The sequence below is a fragment of the Impatiens glandulifera genome, chromosome 2 (genome assembly GCF_907164915.1).
Source record: "Impatiens glandulifera chromosome 2, dImpGla2.1, whole genome shotgun sequence".
Lineage (NCBI taxonomy): Eukaryota > Viridiplantae > Streptophyta > Magnoliopsida > Ericales > Balsaminaceae > Impatiens > Impatiens glandulifera.
This window is the reverse complement of record NC_061863.1, coordinates 48,146,983-48,164,457: the sequence shown is the minus strand read 5'-3', so window position 1 is coordinate 48,164,457 and position 17,475 is coordinate 48,146,983. Positions and strand designations below refer to the sequence as shown.

Sequence of the window (17,475 nt, the reverse complement as noted above, 5' to 3'; positions counted from 1 at the left end):
GGCTAAACAAATATACGTTCGACAATACTTTTGAACATCCTAGTAATAAATATGCAAAAAAAATTTGAAGAATAATAGGAAAAATTAAAAGTTTAGGAGCAAAATGTGAAAGTTAAAACTGAAGAATTAGGAAATTAGAATGATGCAGCTAAAGATGGAGATGTAGAGGATGAGAATAATGAAAATCGAAAGAAAGGAGAGATGAAGAATTAGATAAAGAAGAAGAAGAATTAGATGATGAAAAATAAGAAGAATCAGAGGAGAAAAAAGGGGGAAATCAGGGAATGAAAGTAACTGAAAATTAGAGGAAGAAAGTGATAAAAAATTAGTGGAAAAGAAATTTTGAAAGTAGACCGAAATATTTCAGACAAAAATAAAACAAAAGAATATGCAGGTAAAAATGAAACTCCTACAATTCTAAAACAAAAATTATTTTATCAGATTAGTGTTGACTCATCTAAAGCGAAACCAATTCAAGGGAAGTAGGTCAATGTTCACAAACAATTATCATCAAATGCAACAGTTCAATCACCAGTAATGAAGCCTAAAGCCAAACTGGTGATTAGGCAAAGTATGTGAGCTGCGAGAGTAGCAGATTGTGATCTGAAAGTAGCGAAAATGATATTGTCTAAATTGAACAAGAATGTTAAGTAGTAGGATTGATATGTTTTAGATGAGTATCATGACTATATATATAATAAGAGAAAAAATAAAATAATATCCTCAAATCAGAAAAGAGAGAAAAACTCTGGAGATTTGATTCGCGATACGATCGGCACGATCGACACAGACGACACGATTGGTACAGCGGCACGATAGGCACAGGCAGAAAGGCACGAACGACACGATATTGTCCTACACCTAAGTCATCAAATCAACATCGGAATTACATTAATCAAAGGAAGCGTCATCGGCACAAACGACACTACACGATCGGCACAGACGACATAATAGGCACAGGCGGCACGGGACGATCGACATGGGCATCCCGGTATTGTCTTGCGTTGTTTATTAAGTGTTGCTAGTCTAGGGTTTCTTGTATATATTTATAATCGCCGTTAGATTTTGTCATCGATTGCGGTTTTTTTATATCATCTTTTAGGGTTTCTGCAATTAATTTATTCTATTACTCTATCTCTGCCATTATGGGGAAGGGAAATAACAAAAGTAATAAATCAAAAGAAGTTAGGGATTTTGTGCTGGAAAGAATTAAGAAAATAACAGTCAAAGAATTTGAAAGAATTTCTGAAGAAGTTATTAAAGAACAACAGGATACCAACACAATTAAGCAATCTGCTCCAATTACTGCTGAAAAATTCCTAATGAAAATAATGCAGGAAAACAAGGGGATAGTGAAGGAGTGTGGAAGATACGCTATAATGAAAGAGCTAATCTGTTTGGGCTCAAGAATCAGATTATAAAGCTCCTTATGCATGCCAAAAGGGGAGAAATTGTCATCAATAAGGAGAAAACACAATAAATTACAATTCAACTCAACACCCACTATCTTCAAGACTTGAATTTGTTGAAAAAAGAAGAATATGAAGAAATTGTTCAATGGCCAGTTACTACAATGAAGGAACTAATGAAGACTCCCAAATCTAAGTCATATACTATCAGGAGCAACTTGACATGGAAAACTAATGAAGTCTGGAAGAACAACAATGCAAAAAAGTCAAAATATCATTCTTATAAAGGGAAAATCTACTTGGGCAATACACATACAAAAGTGGAGGTACTGAATTCTCCATTTGAATTTAAATTGTCTATTGAAGTAGAGAAAAACTGTATAAATGAATGATAAAATGTAGTTGTGAGAAACTACATAGGGAAAAATAGAGTATCCTTCCCAATTATTAAAGATGCACTATTGAAGCAATGAGAATGAAAAAGGCTGGAGAAGATTTCAGCAAATATTCATGATTTATATTTCCTTAAATTCAAGAAGGGATCTAATCTAGAGGAAATTCTAGAAAATGGGCATACATATATAGGATCCAACTGTATGAAATTAGAAAAATGGTCCAAAGATTTGAACCTATTGAGTAAGCCAAAAGAAACTGCACAAATATGGTTCAAGCTCTGAAATATACCTGCACATATGTACAATTCTGCAGGTTTATTGGGTAGACCATTATACATTGATTCAATTACTGAAGAAGGAGAGCACCTAACATTTGCTAGAATTAGCATTGAGATGCATCCTAAAAGCACACTGTCGAAAAATATGACAATAGTAGACAGAAAAGGAAAACCTACTGTCATGGAAATCACTTATGAGTGGAGGCTAGACATATGCTCTTTCTGCAATATTTTCCAAAATGCAAGCCAAAATGTGATTTGGCTAAAGAAGAAGATCAAAAAATTCATAATGGTCAGAAAGTAAAGATGCAGGAAAACGATACAAATGTGTCTATTTTTAAAGAGCAAAATGTGGTTAAAGAACAAGAAACAGAAGATAAAGAAAATTATGTACAAGAAAAAACAATACGAAGAAGGAGGTGAATCCTCAACCTAATCATGTTGAAGAGATAGTTGATGATTTTCAATCAAATAAAGTTGAAGTGGTTGCTGATGAAAACATAGAGGAAGATACTCAGGTTAATCAAGAGGAAGAAGAGAATGCCAATGTTGATATAGAGAAATCTAAAGTTGTTGATGATTCCAAAGATGAAGCTGAAGGAATTAAAGACAATGATCTCGAAAATCAAGTTGAGAACAACAAAATGAAGAGCTCAGAAATTCTGAAGAATAATTTTTTCTATCAAATAAGAACAAGTTCATATAAAGAAAGAAATCAAGATGATAATATACAGTATTCATCAATCTCTTCAGTTCATCCCCCGTTCATTGCAAAAGGAAGGGAAATAGAAAGAGGAAGGACAAGGGGAAGAGGAAGACAATATGTTGAAACATCAGGTTGATATGGAAATAAAAATCTTGATTGGGATAATTAGGAGTTGATACAATTTGTAATCTTTGTTTGTAATCTCTATTTCTTATATGTTTGATTGCTACTAATCGGGTTCTTTAGGGTCGTTTGATTATCATATTATAATCTTAGCTAAAATTTGTCTAGTTTTGATTCTTGACCTTTTCACTTTTGGGATTTTAATGAAATGATTTTAACCGTTCTAAAAAAAAAAAGAAGTAATTAATCAAGATCGATGATTAATAGTATTGTATACCTACAATTTTTCTTATTAGCATTCGATTATTCAAAATCTTAAAATTAAAATTGGATATTTTATTTTGGTTGATTGATTCTATTTTGTTTTGTTTTGACATAAAATTTTTAAATAATTTTAAAATCAAATTTAAGGAAGACATGCACTTAAATATGTATACTTTAATTTTTGTTCATGTCATAATGAACTTACCACGAGTTGTAAATCAATCATAGGAAATTGTTTTAATGGCAGATTTGTTTAAAAGAGGATTGAAGACTTTCGGTTGAGCTTGGCTTCTTTGTCTTGACCGGGGAGTCCTATTTATAGGGAGTCCGAGTGAGGCAAGTGCTTAAGTTGGTTGAATCCAGAATAAAAGTCATTAATGACTGCAACTTGCTCGGCTGAATTCTATCCTCTGGACGAGTAAGCCGAACTAAAATCGTAGAGAGACGCCTATTGTGATAATTTTCTTTCTCGAATTTTGTGTTTTTGTTGAGAAATTATAAAGTTTCAATTTTATCATTTCTTCAACATTGATTGTTTGTTTTTTGCTGTGTTGAAGAAAACAAAGACAGACACGAACACGCAATGGACCTGGCAGAGGTTGTGTGCCATTCCGTTCGTGTTCGGTTTGGCTTGGGCATCCGTATTTTAGGCATTAGCCCTTCCATCTGGTCAGACTTACCCTAAGTCTGTTAATCTAAATCCTTAATTTTATTTGTCAAAATTGTTATATATTTCTTATAGTTTATAAATATAATTTAGTCAGTAAAATAAATCAATATATATTATAAATTAAATAGATTTGTATTAATTCATATTTGAAAGCTTGAAAACTACTTGTCCAAAAAAAAACTCTAATAACCTCTCAAGTCAAGTCTGTCAACTTCATTTATCAAACTATTTTAATTAGCTGATAATTAAGAAAACAATATAAAACATTATATTGATTTATTCAACCATAAGAATTATATTGTAATAACATGTCAATTTTCATATAATTTAATTACACTTATTCAAACATAATCAAATATCATATATTTTTATTTCCTCTTTTGTTTAATCAGAAATTTTATTTTAAACAGCTCAACCGAGCTGTCTATGAGTTTATTAGCCAACCCTTTAATGTTTTTTTTTTTGTCATAATTTATATGTAATTTATTATTATTTATTTTTCAAAATATTTTTTAAACTAATTGAGCTCTTATTAAAGTTAATTGTCTTGACGATTTCATACCCCTTCTAACTTATTATCTATTAGGTATTTATAAATAAAAATTAATTTAATTATATTTTAAAATTAGATTTAAATATGATTTTGGAAATTAACCAAGCTTCATGCATATGATGATTATGAGTTGACATGGGTAACAAGTCTTCTTTCTCGCCATTCCAAATATACGATGGAAACTGGTTACCAGAGAATTAAGAGAGAGAAAGAGGAAAAAACGCATCTTGTTCTTGAACCTGGGTTGAAGAAATATGGAATTACGATGCAATATAGCTAGCTTGATGCACCGATTGCCGATTCATAGAGGACGAAAATCTGAATACGCTTGATCCCACACTTCGATAATCCTTTATAGAATATTCTGCTTCTTCCAATTCGCGCTACCCTAACTCTCTGCTGCTATCCTTCTTTTGATTGTTATAATACAGCAGAAGGAGGAGTGAAAGCAGTAAGAGAGGAGAGGAAGAAAGGAAGGAATTATGTCAGCTTCGCAGGCCTTAGGCGGTCCTTCTCGTTGTGGATGGGTTCTAGGGCCATCACTAGACAAAATCGTTAAGAATGTGGCATGGAGAAAGCATTCTCAGCTGGTCGCGGCTTGTAAATCGGCTATTGACAAGCTAGATACTCTCGCTGACTCTTCCGATCCGGGTTCATGTTCTCCTTTATACGGTTTCTCTCTTTCCGATGGAGAATTCGTACTCCAACCTTTACTCATGGCTCTCGATTCTGGTTCAACTAAGGTATTAGAGCCTGCGCTTGACTGTCTCTTCAGATTGTTCTCATTTGGCCTCATTCGCTGCGAGATTGATCGTCCTCCCGAGGGCACATCTCCTTCAATTGTTTACCGTATTCTTGAATCTGCTTGTAAATGTAGTGGTCTTGGAGAGGAGACAATTGAGCTGGCTGTGTTGAAGCTGCTGCTTTCAGCTGTTCGATCTCCTTGCACGTTGATCAGGGGTGATTGTCTTCTGAACATTGTTAGGATTTGTTATAATGTGTATCTTGGTGGGTTAAATGGGACGAATCAGATTTGTGCGAAAGCAGTTCTTGCTCAGATGATGGTAATTATTTTTGCCAGGGTTGAAGAAGATTCAATGCTAGTTCATTTCAAGACTGTGTCTGTTGCTGAGCTATTGGAGTTCACAGATAGGAACTTGAATGAAGGGAGTTCCATCCAATTTGTTCAGAATTTTATAAACGAGGTTGTGGAAGTGAAAGAAGGTGTCGCTGATTCAAAAATATTCGCACTATCTCTTGTGGCCAATTCTACACCGGTGGATGGCAGTCAGAATAATCCAGAGGATGGTGAGATGGATGGGGCTGATGCTGGTAGTACCACAAAGATTAGAGAAGATGGTTTCTTGCTTTTCAAGAACCTTTGCAAATTATCAATGAAGTTCTCTGCTCAAGATCAGAATGATGATGAAATTCTTCTGAGGGGAAAAGTACTGTCTTTGGAACTGCTAAAGGTGATTATTGACAACGCTGGCCAAGTTTGGCGCAGCAATGAGAGGTTAGTTATTCGTAAGTTTTTAATTTCAGCTCTATTACTCATCTGCCTGCGTTGCTGTCCTCTATGAATTGCTAGAAAATATCTGTATCATATTCCAATTTATTTATTTATTTTTGGTGCAAAACTTGCTCTTTCTCTTTCAGCTATTAAATGTCCATATGTGAAAATACACTACCTTCTGATGTGTATGATGGACATGTTTTCAGTCTCATTTTATTCTTATATTCTCCGGTGATCCTTCTCCAATCCTTAATGTAACTGTATGATGCATGAAACGAGAGACACAATGCTGATCATTATGGAGAACCTAACTTAGGTAGTTTAGAGTTGTGTTTTGTTAAGATTGGTGGGAAGTCATTGGTTTAGTTGCCGTCTCTTATCACCCTTCTGTCACTGTTTTTAAGGATCAGAAGTTTATTGCAGGAGCTTCGTCTCTCTAAGAATGGGTGAAAAAATGGAAACATTTACAGGTGTTATGTTATTTGAGATCGATTGGTCTTCAGAAAATTTTGAATTGGTAGCATCTCTTTTAAGTTGCGGTGTAGATGGGTAAACACTCTACTACTAGAGGGAGATGGTCTTAAACCCAGGTTTGTGTGGAATGTTGTTGAACTGTCTTCATGCTTGTTAGTGCCATGAGGTCTGATTTTAAGAGGAAGGACTCTTTAGAAAAGGTAAGTTAAAGTAATTGTTGAACTGAATGGATGATTGGGTTTTCATGGATCTTCCATATGAAAGAGATTGGTATTTCAGTCCTAGAATCTGTCTTCATTTTTCTTTTTTTTTCTTTTTTTGTAAAACTATGTAATGGAGAAATGATTATGAAGACATTACAAGAACAGTTTCTGCCAATTTCTATCATAGTTAGAAATATGATTCCTCTTTTACAACAATGACTGGGTGAAGAGGAGCCCTGGTCTTTTTGGAGATAGTAATAGGAAAGCACTCTTCAAGCAGAAGTTTAAATCTGGATGAACTTATTTCCAACAATTTATATGACTAAAGTTGCCAAGTAGGAAAAGAAAAAATGTAATGGAAACTAAACAGCAAAAGAATTTGAACTGTTTATCATTTACAGACCCCTCATGAAGTGCTTGGGGAATTTTTTTCTTTGTGCTTGGAGATATGTATATTTTATTTTTTTGCTGCAAAGATGTTTGGAGAGCAGGCGTGGTCCACTGTTGTATTATTCGCCAGATTGCATTTAACAAGATTCCAATGTTGAATAATTTGAAGAAAAGATGCAGAACCTGGAGTATCTATGATGTTTGTATAAAGGGCATGAGGAGACGTTAATGACATTTCTCTGCATCGTATTTGTTAGTTAGCTGCACATTGTGCTTTCAGTTTCTTCAGAATAATATGCTATTTTTTCTTCAGCAACTTTCTGTTTATGAAAAAGAATCTTTGGACTGTTCTCTTATGTCTTCCAATGGAGAAACTAAACATAAAATTCTTTATAGTTTTACCCAGATAGATAATTGAGATGAGAATTAAGCCATTGTGTTCCATATGGAAACCAAATCTAAACAATTATTCTTGAATAGAACAATTTTGAAAAGTCAGAAGAAGCTCCAAAACTTATTCTACGTGACTTCATTTAGCTGCTTTCTGTGATTGTGTCATAATGTTCTTCAGTTTCTCGATTGATTTGATTTTTAATTGGGTCTATATAGTTTCTATTGCCCGTAGAATCTACTTTCTGTCATATTTTATAGCAGCTTTAGTTTTCTATATATACCCATAAATGGTTTCCTAAGATGCTTGGTTAAAGCTGCAATACAGTGTTCCATTGTGTCAAACTGATGTTGTCACAATCTTGGACTTCCTTCAAATTGATGGAAAAACATCCTTAATCATTGTTGGTGTAGGTCAAGTTTTGCTAGAGGAAGAGAAGTTTGATCTGATGTCAAGTTCAGTGTTTTCTCTGCAACAGTTCCATGAAAAAGCATTAATAATGAATTTATGGGAACATATTTAGGCGAAGTCAAATGCAGAAGAAGGGGAGAGAAAGGTGGAATTGATGAATGCTTGCCCTTATTATAAAGCCTTTTAAGTAGTTTTTTGAGGTGCTTTACATAATATGTACCATAAATTGCAGTGTAGATTTCCAAATGATTTTTCTGTTGTTTAGTTTAGTTTAGTTGCTTGCAAGTACATGAGTTCAAAATCCTTAATTATTTTTCTCACAAATGCCAATAGTTATTAATATATGTATCTTATTATTGGTGCAGGTTCCTCAATGCTATCAAACAATTCCTTTGCTTATCATTGTTAAAGAACAGTGCACTTTCAGTTATGACGATCTTCCTAATTCTATGCTCTATTTTCAAGTGCTTATTATCAAAATTTCGGTCAGGGTTGAAAGCGGAAATTGGAATCTTCTTTCCCATGCTTATTCTTCGTGTCCTTGAGAATGTGCTTCAGCCTAGTTTCTTACAGAAGATGACTGTTCTTAATTTTCTGGAAAAGATATCGGGGGACTCCCAGATTGTTATTGACATTTTTGTCAACTATGACTGCGATGTGGATTCTCCAAATATATTTGAAAGGTAGCTGGTATTCGTTTCATTAATTTGGCTTTTCTCTTGCCTTGAGGATGTGATTGAAATGCATGAAACTTGTCTGTGTCTCTTTATCTTCATAATATTGTATATCAGTCCAAGTACCGAGTTAAACAATAGTGCCTAAACACCAATTGAATGCGCCATTTTGTTAAACTTTGGAGTTACCCACGGATGAATGAAAGTTCTATGGGGTCCTTAAAGTTTGATTGATCCAGCTTATTGCTATTTGTAGTTTAGTAATTTCATACACTATGCTGTTATGATTGTAAGTAGGGTTAGTGGTATACTTGTAAATAAATATATTTGGTAAGTAGAGAATGCATATAAATAGTTGCATCAAATACATTGAATGAAGAGAAACCAATGTTCAAATCATTCAAACATATCGGATAAGAGATCATCTAAGCCTATTTATATATTTTTCTCTAAATATTTACAATTCTTCCATCTATCTATATTTACAAGTATGGCATTAACCTTATAGTGATATTTACTACATTCCTAACACAAACTCGGTTGGAAAAGCTATTGCACAATTGGACCTCATATCTGTTGACATTGCATACATCTCTTCAACATCATGTAAGAGTCTCAGTATGTAATTGGAGTTTCCAAAACCGCATAATGTCCTTTGTGATGTTTATACTATTGGTGCAGATTCACTTTAGGTGCCTTTTTAACTATGGTTTCTCTATACGAGTAATCTGAATGTTCTTGAAAATTCCCCTTCTCACTACTACAAAATGTGTGCCTTTGAAAGATAATATCACCTAGTAAATATGGATCTAGGTTGATTGTTCTTCAAACTGATTACTTACTTTACTTTGATACTTCATAATGTACGACAAATGTATAGTGGACTTCATGTCTATATTAATGAAGAATAATGTGCTATTCAGTACAGGAATCGTCAACTTGTTTCCTCGATGAGGTATAAATGAAGTCCTCACAACTAAGGAAAAACCCTTTTATTAAGTTACAGCACTAGTCTTTTCTGTTAACATAGTTTTTCAGTGAGGAACTTGCTTAGGTGTCGCTTTTAAAATCCGAGAGTTATTCTGATACTAAAATACATATTTACATCAACACTTTCTTCCAAGTTATTTCCTCTGTAGTTGGATGCTATCTGATCTTCATCTAAATCAAAATTATAGAATGTGGGGAGAAAGAAACAATGTTAACACAGACAAAGGTAAGACAAAATATTTTCACACTACCTAACCACCAAATGAAACATGCTTTTTCTTGGCTGTATTTAGTGGTACAAGTTGCTCATCATATAATTTAAACCCATTTCTCCTGAAACAGTGGTAACACAAAAGAAAAGGTAAGATTGATATTTTTTTGCATTACCTAATCACCAAAGAAAAAGTGCTTAATGTGGCTGTATCTAGTGGTGCAAGAGCTCATTTTCTAGCTTAAACTCAATGTCTTCAATGTAGCTACTAGCTAGTTTCAAATTTGTTTTCCTAACATTATTTTACTTGTGAATGTATGCAAATTTTGTAACCCATGTTTTGAGGTTTTTCTTCTATTGATTTTGGGTGTGCATAGTCTTAGATGTTCAACCGCAGATATCTTTCAATGTCTTTTTCTAACATATCTTTCATTTTATTGAACACTTTAGTTATATGAATAGCACCTTCTAATATGCGGTGCTCTATTATTTTTGTTCATCTCCAAGCATGTCATCATCATTGTATCAGTTGCATTGAAGACCTCTTAATTCCATCAGATATTTGCAGGACTGTCAATGGTCTGTTGAAAACTGCACTAGGTCCACCTCCTGGTTCAACTACTACTCTATCTCCTGCTCAAGATGCTACTTTCCGGCTTGAGTCAGTAAAGTGCTTGGTCAAAATTATTGAGTCAATGGGCATTTGGATGGACCAACAACTCAAAATCCAAGATTTTAGTACACCAAAAGGTTCTTTCTCAGACGGTTCTTCTATTAATCGTAATATCAGCATTGGAGAGGAAGGAGTTCTAGCTGATGCCGAGTTACACACAGAAGCAACTTCAGAATTTTCAGATGCTGCTCTCCTGGAGCAACGCCGAGCTTACAAATTAGAGCTTCAGGTCAAGTAATGATAACAACTATAAATTTATGTATGGCTCTCTAATTAGGGTACACTTTGCAGCTAATTCCAAATAAATGTGTTTCTCAGCTATTTGGAATATAAAGGGTTCTCTTTGTTTCCCCTACAATTTCTCTTGGAGAACTGATTTATGTTACCCACATATTATGAGAAAGTAAGGGATAGTCTAGAATATATATAGTTTGGTAAGTTTGTTGTTGGACAATGTAATACCCTTACTGCTCTGAATATGATGAAATACTTTTAGTTGTAGCTTTCATCTATTATTTTTTAATTATATTAACTTCTGTACTATTTGCCTTGACAAGAAATGGGCAAACAAGTTTGACATAAGTTACTTCTTTCTTGTGTGGATGCAGAAAGGAGTCTCTCTTTTCAATCGAAAACCTTCTAAGGGCATTTCCTATTTGATAAACAGTAAAAAAATCGGTGATTCTCCTGAAGCAGTGGCTGCTTTCTTGAAAAATACAGCTGGTCTCAATGAAGCAATGATAGGAGATTATCTAGGTGATAGGGAGGAGTTTCCCTTAAAAACAATGCATGCATATGTAGATTCATTTAACTTTGGAGGATTGAGCTTTGGTGAAGCGATTAGATATTTCTTAAGAGGCTTTCGGTTACCAGGAGAGGCACAGAAGATTGACCGCATCATGGAAAAGTTTGCAGAGCACTTCTGCAAATGCAATCCTGATTCGTTTTCTAGTGCAGATACTGCTTATGTTCTTGCTTACTCTGTAATTATGCTTAATACTGATGCACATAATAATATGGTGAAAGAAAAGGTAATCTTCCTGCTTACCCTGTTGGTCATGTAACTTTTTTCTATTTTTGAACTAGGATGTATTTTCAAAAATTTTCCTTTTTTCTGATATTCAGTTTCCACAACATTTTGATATATGATTGTTAAATTTTAGAGCATATCACTAGATTGAAAATATTATAATAAAATAGAAAGGAAGAAAAACACTTCGTCTTGTCATGGCATACTTATGAATTTCTAGTTTTATTATTTAATCAGTAGAATTGATTTTTGAGTATATTTTAACTTGCATTAACTTCTTTTGTTTATTAAGATGACCAAAGCTGACTTCATTCGGAATAACCGAGGCATTAATGATGGCAAGGACTTGCCTGAAGAGTATTTGGGTGCTTTATATGATCAAATTGTGAAGAATGAGATTAGGATGAGTTCTGATTCTTCTACTCGAGAAAACAAGAACAATAATAGTCTGAATAGATTGTTGGGATTAGATAGTATACTCAATCTAGTCTGGAAGCAGACAGAAGAAAAACCACTGGGTGCAAATGGGCTACTCGTAAAGCACATACAAGATCAGTTTAAGGCAAAGTCAGGAAAGTCTGAGTAAGAATAACATTCTGAAGATTGAATTTTCTTAATACCTTAAAATTCTGGTGTAGGATTTTACCATTTGAACATCTCAGAAGTTGTTTTTTTTAGTTTGTATTCTTCCTAGAGAATAACATAATGAAATGGGGAGTCTGATTTCTTTCTGTAGATCTGTTTATTATGCTGTTGCGGATGCTGCAATACTGAGGTTTATGATGGAGGTTTGCTGGGCACCTATGCTGGCTGCATTCAGTATGACTCTTGATCAGAGTGATGTCAGAGCAGCTACCTCTCATTGCTTACAGGGTTTCAGACATGCTGTACATGTTACTTCTGTAACTGGGATGCAGACACAGAGAGATGCTTTTGTCACTACTGTTGCCAAGTTTACATATCTCCATTGTGCTGCAGATATGAAACAGAAAAATGTCGATGCTGTTAAGGTGCCTATTTCTGTACCCCTTTATCCTTCCGATTCCCCCCCTCCAAAAAAAAGATAAAAAGAAAATGACACCTACCCTGAGAGAGGGAGAGAGGACCTCTTGTTTTATTATTTTCTTTGGTTGAATTTTACTTTCTAGGAACATTCCATTACTTGCTGTAATATTGTAGTTCATGCTCTAACTTGGCCAGGCTATAATATCAATTGCCATTGAAGATGGTAATTATCTTCAGGAAGCTTGGGAGCATATCCTAACATGCCTTTCTCGGTTTGAGCATCTACAATTATTGGGAGAGGGTGTACCATCTGATTCATCAATTTTTACTGCAAAAAGCTTCGAAGCTGAGGAGAAAATGCTTAAATCTACTGGCCATCCATCACTGAAGAGGAAGGGTACCTTACAGAATCCAGCTATGGCAGCTGCAGTCAGAGGAGGTTCATATGACAGTGCTACTCATGGAATAAATACTTTAGGACTAGTAACTCAAGAACAGATGACTAACTTCATCTCAAATTTGAATTTGCTTGAGCAAATTGGGAATTTTGAATTAAACCACATATTCGCACATAGCCAACGGTTGGACAGTGAGGCAATTGTGGCTTTTGTGAGGTCACTTTGCAAGGTTTCAATGTCTGAACTTCAATCTCCTACAGATCCTCGTGTGTTCAGCCTCATCAAAATAGTCGAAGTCGCGTAAGCTTTTATCCATCACTTTTTTTCTTCAAATAGTAGTTGTGTTCCTTTGAAGTATCTTTTGTTGCTTGCTCTAAACATGATAGTTATTTTTCTTTTTTCAGACATTACAACATGAGCCGAATCAGATTGGTCTGGTCTCGCATATGGAGTGTTCTGTCAGATTTTTTTGTGACGGTAGGATTGTCGGAGAACCTCTCAGTTGAAATCTTTGTTATGGACTCATTGCGCCAGCTTTCCATGAAGTTCTTGGAGCGAGAGGAGCTGACAAATTACAATTTTCAAAATGAATTTCTTAGGCCGTTTGTGATAATTATGCAAAAGAGCAATTCAGCTGAAATTAGGGAGTTAATTGTTCGATGTGTTTCCCAGATGGTTCTCAGCCGTGTCAACAATGTAAAGTCTGGATGGAAGAGTGTATTTATGGTTAGTAAAAAGATTGTGGATATTATTTTAATTATCTTACTACTTTATAGCTAGTTTTTACATCATATTTAGCAAAGCTAGTTACTTGAATTTGGAGCCTCACTCATGAAGAGACAGACCTAGGGTTGAGAAGGGATTGAAGTTGGCTCGATCTTTATCTTATTTATGCAGTTGTTTTTTTGCAGGTATTCACAGCAGCTGCTGCTGATGATAGGAAGAATATTGTCTTGTTAGCATTTGAAACAATGGAAAAGATAGTACGTGAATATTTCCCTTACATCACAGAGACTGATGCTGTGACCTTCACTGATTGTGTGAAGTGCCTCGTAACTTTTACCAATAGTAAATATAACAGTGATATTAGTCTCAATGCCATTGCTTTTCTACGGTTATGTGCCGTGAAACTAGCAGATGGGGGCCTTGAATGCAATGATAATACCAAGGTTGGTGATTCAGAAATTTTGGTAGAAGGTGATAACAGTTCAGATGGACAGAAGTACACATATGACCATGATCATACATCCTACTGGATTCCTTTGCTCACAGGTAATTTATCTAGTCTAGTGGTGTTCATCTCTTCAATTTTGTTAGAAAAAATATCGATAGAAGTGTGCACATTCTTAAAGATTAAGTCTGATAGTATCACTTATTATGGTTTATTAGGGATTAGTGTTGCACCAAATTAAGTGCTATTTTTTTCATCCTTAGCACATATTTCATCATATGATGCCAAAATTCCCAATAACCTACAAAAAATATAATAATAATTTATAAAAACTAAAAAGAAGTTTTATTATTCAGATTGGTTGTTCATTACATAATAAAGATTATCTATTTATAAAATACAATACGGTCAATACCTCTAAGGCTCTAATACAAGGTAATAATATCTTAATCAAATCTAATTATCTAATCATATCATATTATTATTTTAATCTCATTGTATAATACATAACATTTCAACATAATAATGTAAATAACTCTTTCTAGGTTTTTTTACCCTTTTCACCAAGTTAGTTTAGGGAAGTGGTCGTTTTTTTTTTTGCATTTTCTCTTGTTTGCAGGCGTATTTATGAGAATCTTTTGGTTATTTTCTGAATTCATACCAGGTTTATCGTCACTTACATCAGATCCTAGATCAGCTATCAGAAAAAGTTCCTTGGAGGTTCTTTTCAAAATTCTCGAGGATCACGGCCATATATTTTCCCAGAAATTGTGGGAAAGTGTGCTGAACACTGTAGTCTTCCCTATGTTCAGTTACATGCACAACCCGAAAGAAATGCAGAACTTCAGTGATGACCAATCATCACCGACTAAAGGAACTTCACGGCCTGAAGGAATTACATGGGACTCAGAAACTTGCATGGTGGCAGTTCAGTGTCTGGTGGACCTATTTATTAGTTTTTTCAATGTAATGAGATCTCAACTCTCTCTGGTGGTATCGATTTTGGGTGGTTTCATAAAAATCCCTGGACAAGGTCCTGCAAACACAGGGGTAGCAGCTTTGATGCGGTTGGCTAGTAAATTGGGAGACAGGCTAACAGAAAATGAATGGGGTGACATCTTTCTTGCTTTGAAAGATGCTGCCTCTTCTCCCCTCCCTGAATTTTTGAATCTTTTGAAAACCATGGATATTTTAGAGGTTCCTGAAGTTTCCAATTCTTACAAGGACTTGGAATTGTATCCTAGCACTGATTTAACCAACGGTAACCCCGAGGATGACAATCTACAAACTGCAGCATATGTTGTTTCCAGGTCAAAGAGTCATATATCAACTCAACTTCTCATATTGCAGGTCATCTTCTTTCTCTTAGATTACTTCTTTGCATATATTTGAAAATGTTTTTTTTTATATATTATACTCATAATAGGTTGTTTTATTTTAAGCTGATTTTTCTTTTTTTCAGTTCAAGACCTATTCTCATATAATTTAATTTTCATTTTTCCTCTACGCTGATTATTGATTATATATATCATACACATTTTGCAGGTTATAACAGATTTATGTGCAAAGTATCATCAATCATTGTTACCTAATAACACCATAGTGGTGCTAGAAATATATTCACTAATAGCATCTCACGCCCACAACCTCAATTCCGAGTCAAGATTGCAGATAAAACTGCAGAGGGCATGCACCTCTCTAGAAATATCTGAGCCACCGGTGGTTCACTTTGAGAACGAATCTTACCAAAGTTACCTGAATTTCCTTAACGATATACTTTCCAACAATCCTTCTTTATCTCAGGAGATGAATTTGGAGCCTCGGTTCTTTTCAGTTTGTGAAACTATTTTGAAGATATACTTGAACTGTTCTTCTGAATCACAAACAACAGCTAATAATAAGAAGAAGACACCACCAACTGTTCACTGGACTCTCCCACTAAGTTCTGTGAAAAGGGAAGAGTTGGCTGCCAGGACTCCATTGATTGTTTCAACTCTCCAAGCACTTCGCAATTCGGAACGCGGTTTGTTTAGAAGGCATGCTACGCAAATATTCCCGATTCTAGTAGATCTTATTCGGAGCGAGCATAGTTCTGGAGAAGTTCAGGGAGCTTTAAAATCATTGTTTCAGTCATGTATAGGACCCATTTTAATGAAAAAATGATTATAAAACTATACCGTATTATAACTTATATATTCTTCCTTAACCAGCTCAGCATTATTTTGTTAATTTGTTTGGATTCTTTTCTCTTTTGAATTTTGTGAATGTAACACTACTTATTTTACAATAAAAATCATGTACATCTCTTTTTTTCATCAATTATATTTTTCTTCCATTTTCTCATCTTTTATTATTAACTTATTAACAAGGTTTTAAAATATGCTGTCCAACCGGCGGATCGCTAAACGGGTGAATAACCGTTCTGGATTCTGACTTCAATACGGGTACCTTTCAAACCGGTCAGAATCTGGTTCGACCGGATGGTTCAACCAGAAATCTAACCTATCTAACCTGAACTGAAAATTTCCGGTTCGAAAGGTTAGTCCTACATAAAATATTTTCCCTTTCTATCTCCCCAACCCAGATCTGAATGAGCTGCTACAGATGGTTGAAGACAGGAATCGAAATGCAGGTGTGCCAAAGCAGAAAGAGCTGCCCAACTATGTCGGCAAGTGAGTATGAAATGTTTATTTATCTTTGAACTTGTTTACCAATACATTAGTAAAATGTTGAGCAATGTGGTATGAACACTAGAGCAAAAACAATTGTTAGCAAGTGAATATGAATGATTGCAACAAACTCCAATGCATACACACAAATGATTCTACCTGAATGATCTATTATAGATGTCAGAGTTTGAAGTATTAGAGGACTTACATGAAATATTGATTTGCCAACTGCTGTTATATCAGAGATCATCTAGAGTGTGCCATATTGCTCAATCTCTTCAAACAGCTTATACTTTTAAGCTGTTGAAGAAAACCTTTTGAAGCTCTCGAGTCTTCATGAAATGTCTTCAGAAACTTTATATCAATCTTTGTAAGGTGTTTGTGAGATAAATTTGAGATCAAGCAAGTTATTGGCACATGGAAAATACATTGCATTGGAGCAGTTATTTGTTAGTTTTTCATTGGTTAGAATAGGGGTTTTGGTAATGCATTTTTTTTCTACTGTACCTTATGTCCATTTAGCTGAAATGAGTTTATATGATGGTTGTTGCCTAAACTATCAACAAGATCTTGATGAGTAACCTAGCCTTTTTTACTAATCTTGATGTCATCTATATTGTTGTAAATCTTGGAAAATATTCGAATTAAACAGTGCAATATCATCTGTGTCATGCCCAAGGTTTTATTATGAATTTTTAAGGGGCATTGTTTTTTTTTGGTTTACAGCGTTTAAGGTCTTTTAAGTAGTCCATGAATTAGAATGAATGTTGCTTGATATTAGCAAGCATTTTGTCACATGGGTAGATAAAGATATGTATAAAGTTATTCTAGGCTTGGGTGCAGAGAATTACATCTCTTGTAACTAAAGCAT

At 34.5% G+C, this 17,475-nt stretch overlaps 1 protein-coding gene across 1 annotated transcript; it reads left to right on the top strand.

Moving 5' to 3' along the window:
• Positions 1-4,569: 4,569 nt before the first annotated feature.
• Positions 4,570-16,255, top strand: LOC124923883 (brefeldin A-inhibited guanine nucleotide-exchange protein 1-like). Its single transcript, XM_047463866.1, has 11 exons — positions 4,570-5,914; positions 8,149-8,466; positions 10,227-10,560; positions 10,940-11,362; positions 11,654-11,943; positions 12,098-12,371; positions 12,562-13,064; positions 13,169-13,490; positions 13,676-14,036; positions 14,600-15,285; positions 15,481-16,255. Exons 1-11 carry the CDS (start codon positions 4,881-4,883, stop codon positions 16,096-16,098), a joined length of 5,163 nt encoding a protein of 1,720 aa, XP_047319822.1. The 5' UTR covers positions 4,570-4,880; the 3' UTR covers positions 16,099-16,255.
• Positions 16,256-17,475: the final 1,220 nt, after the last annotated feature.

Coding starts and splice junctions, on each gene's coding strand:
- LOC124923883 (XM_047463866.1), top strand. CDS start 4,881: ATGTCAGCTTCGCAGGCCTTAGGCGGTCCTTCTCGTTGTGGATGGGTT. Junction 11,363..11,653: donor ATAATATGGTGAAAGAAAAG/GTAATCTTCCTG, acceptor TTGTTTATTAAG/ATGACCAAAGCTGACTTCAT. Junction 14,037..14,599: donor CTGGATTCCTTTGCTCACAG/GTAATTTATCTA, acceptor AATTCATACCAG/GTTTATCGTCACTTACATCA.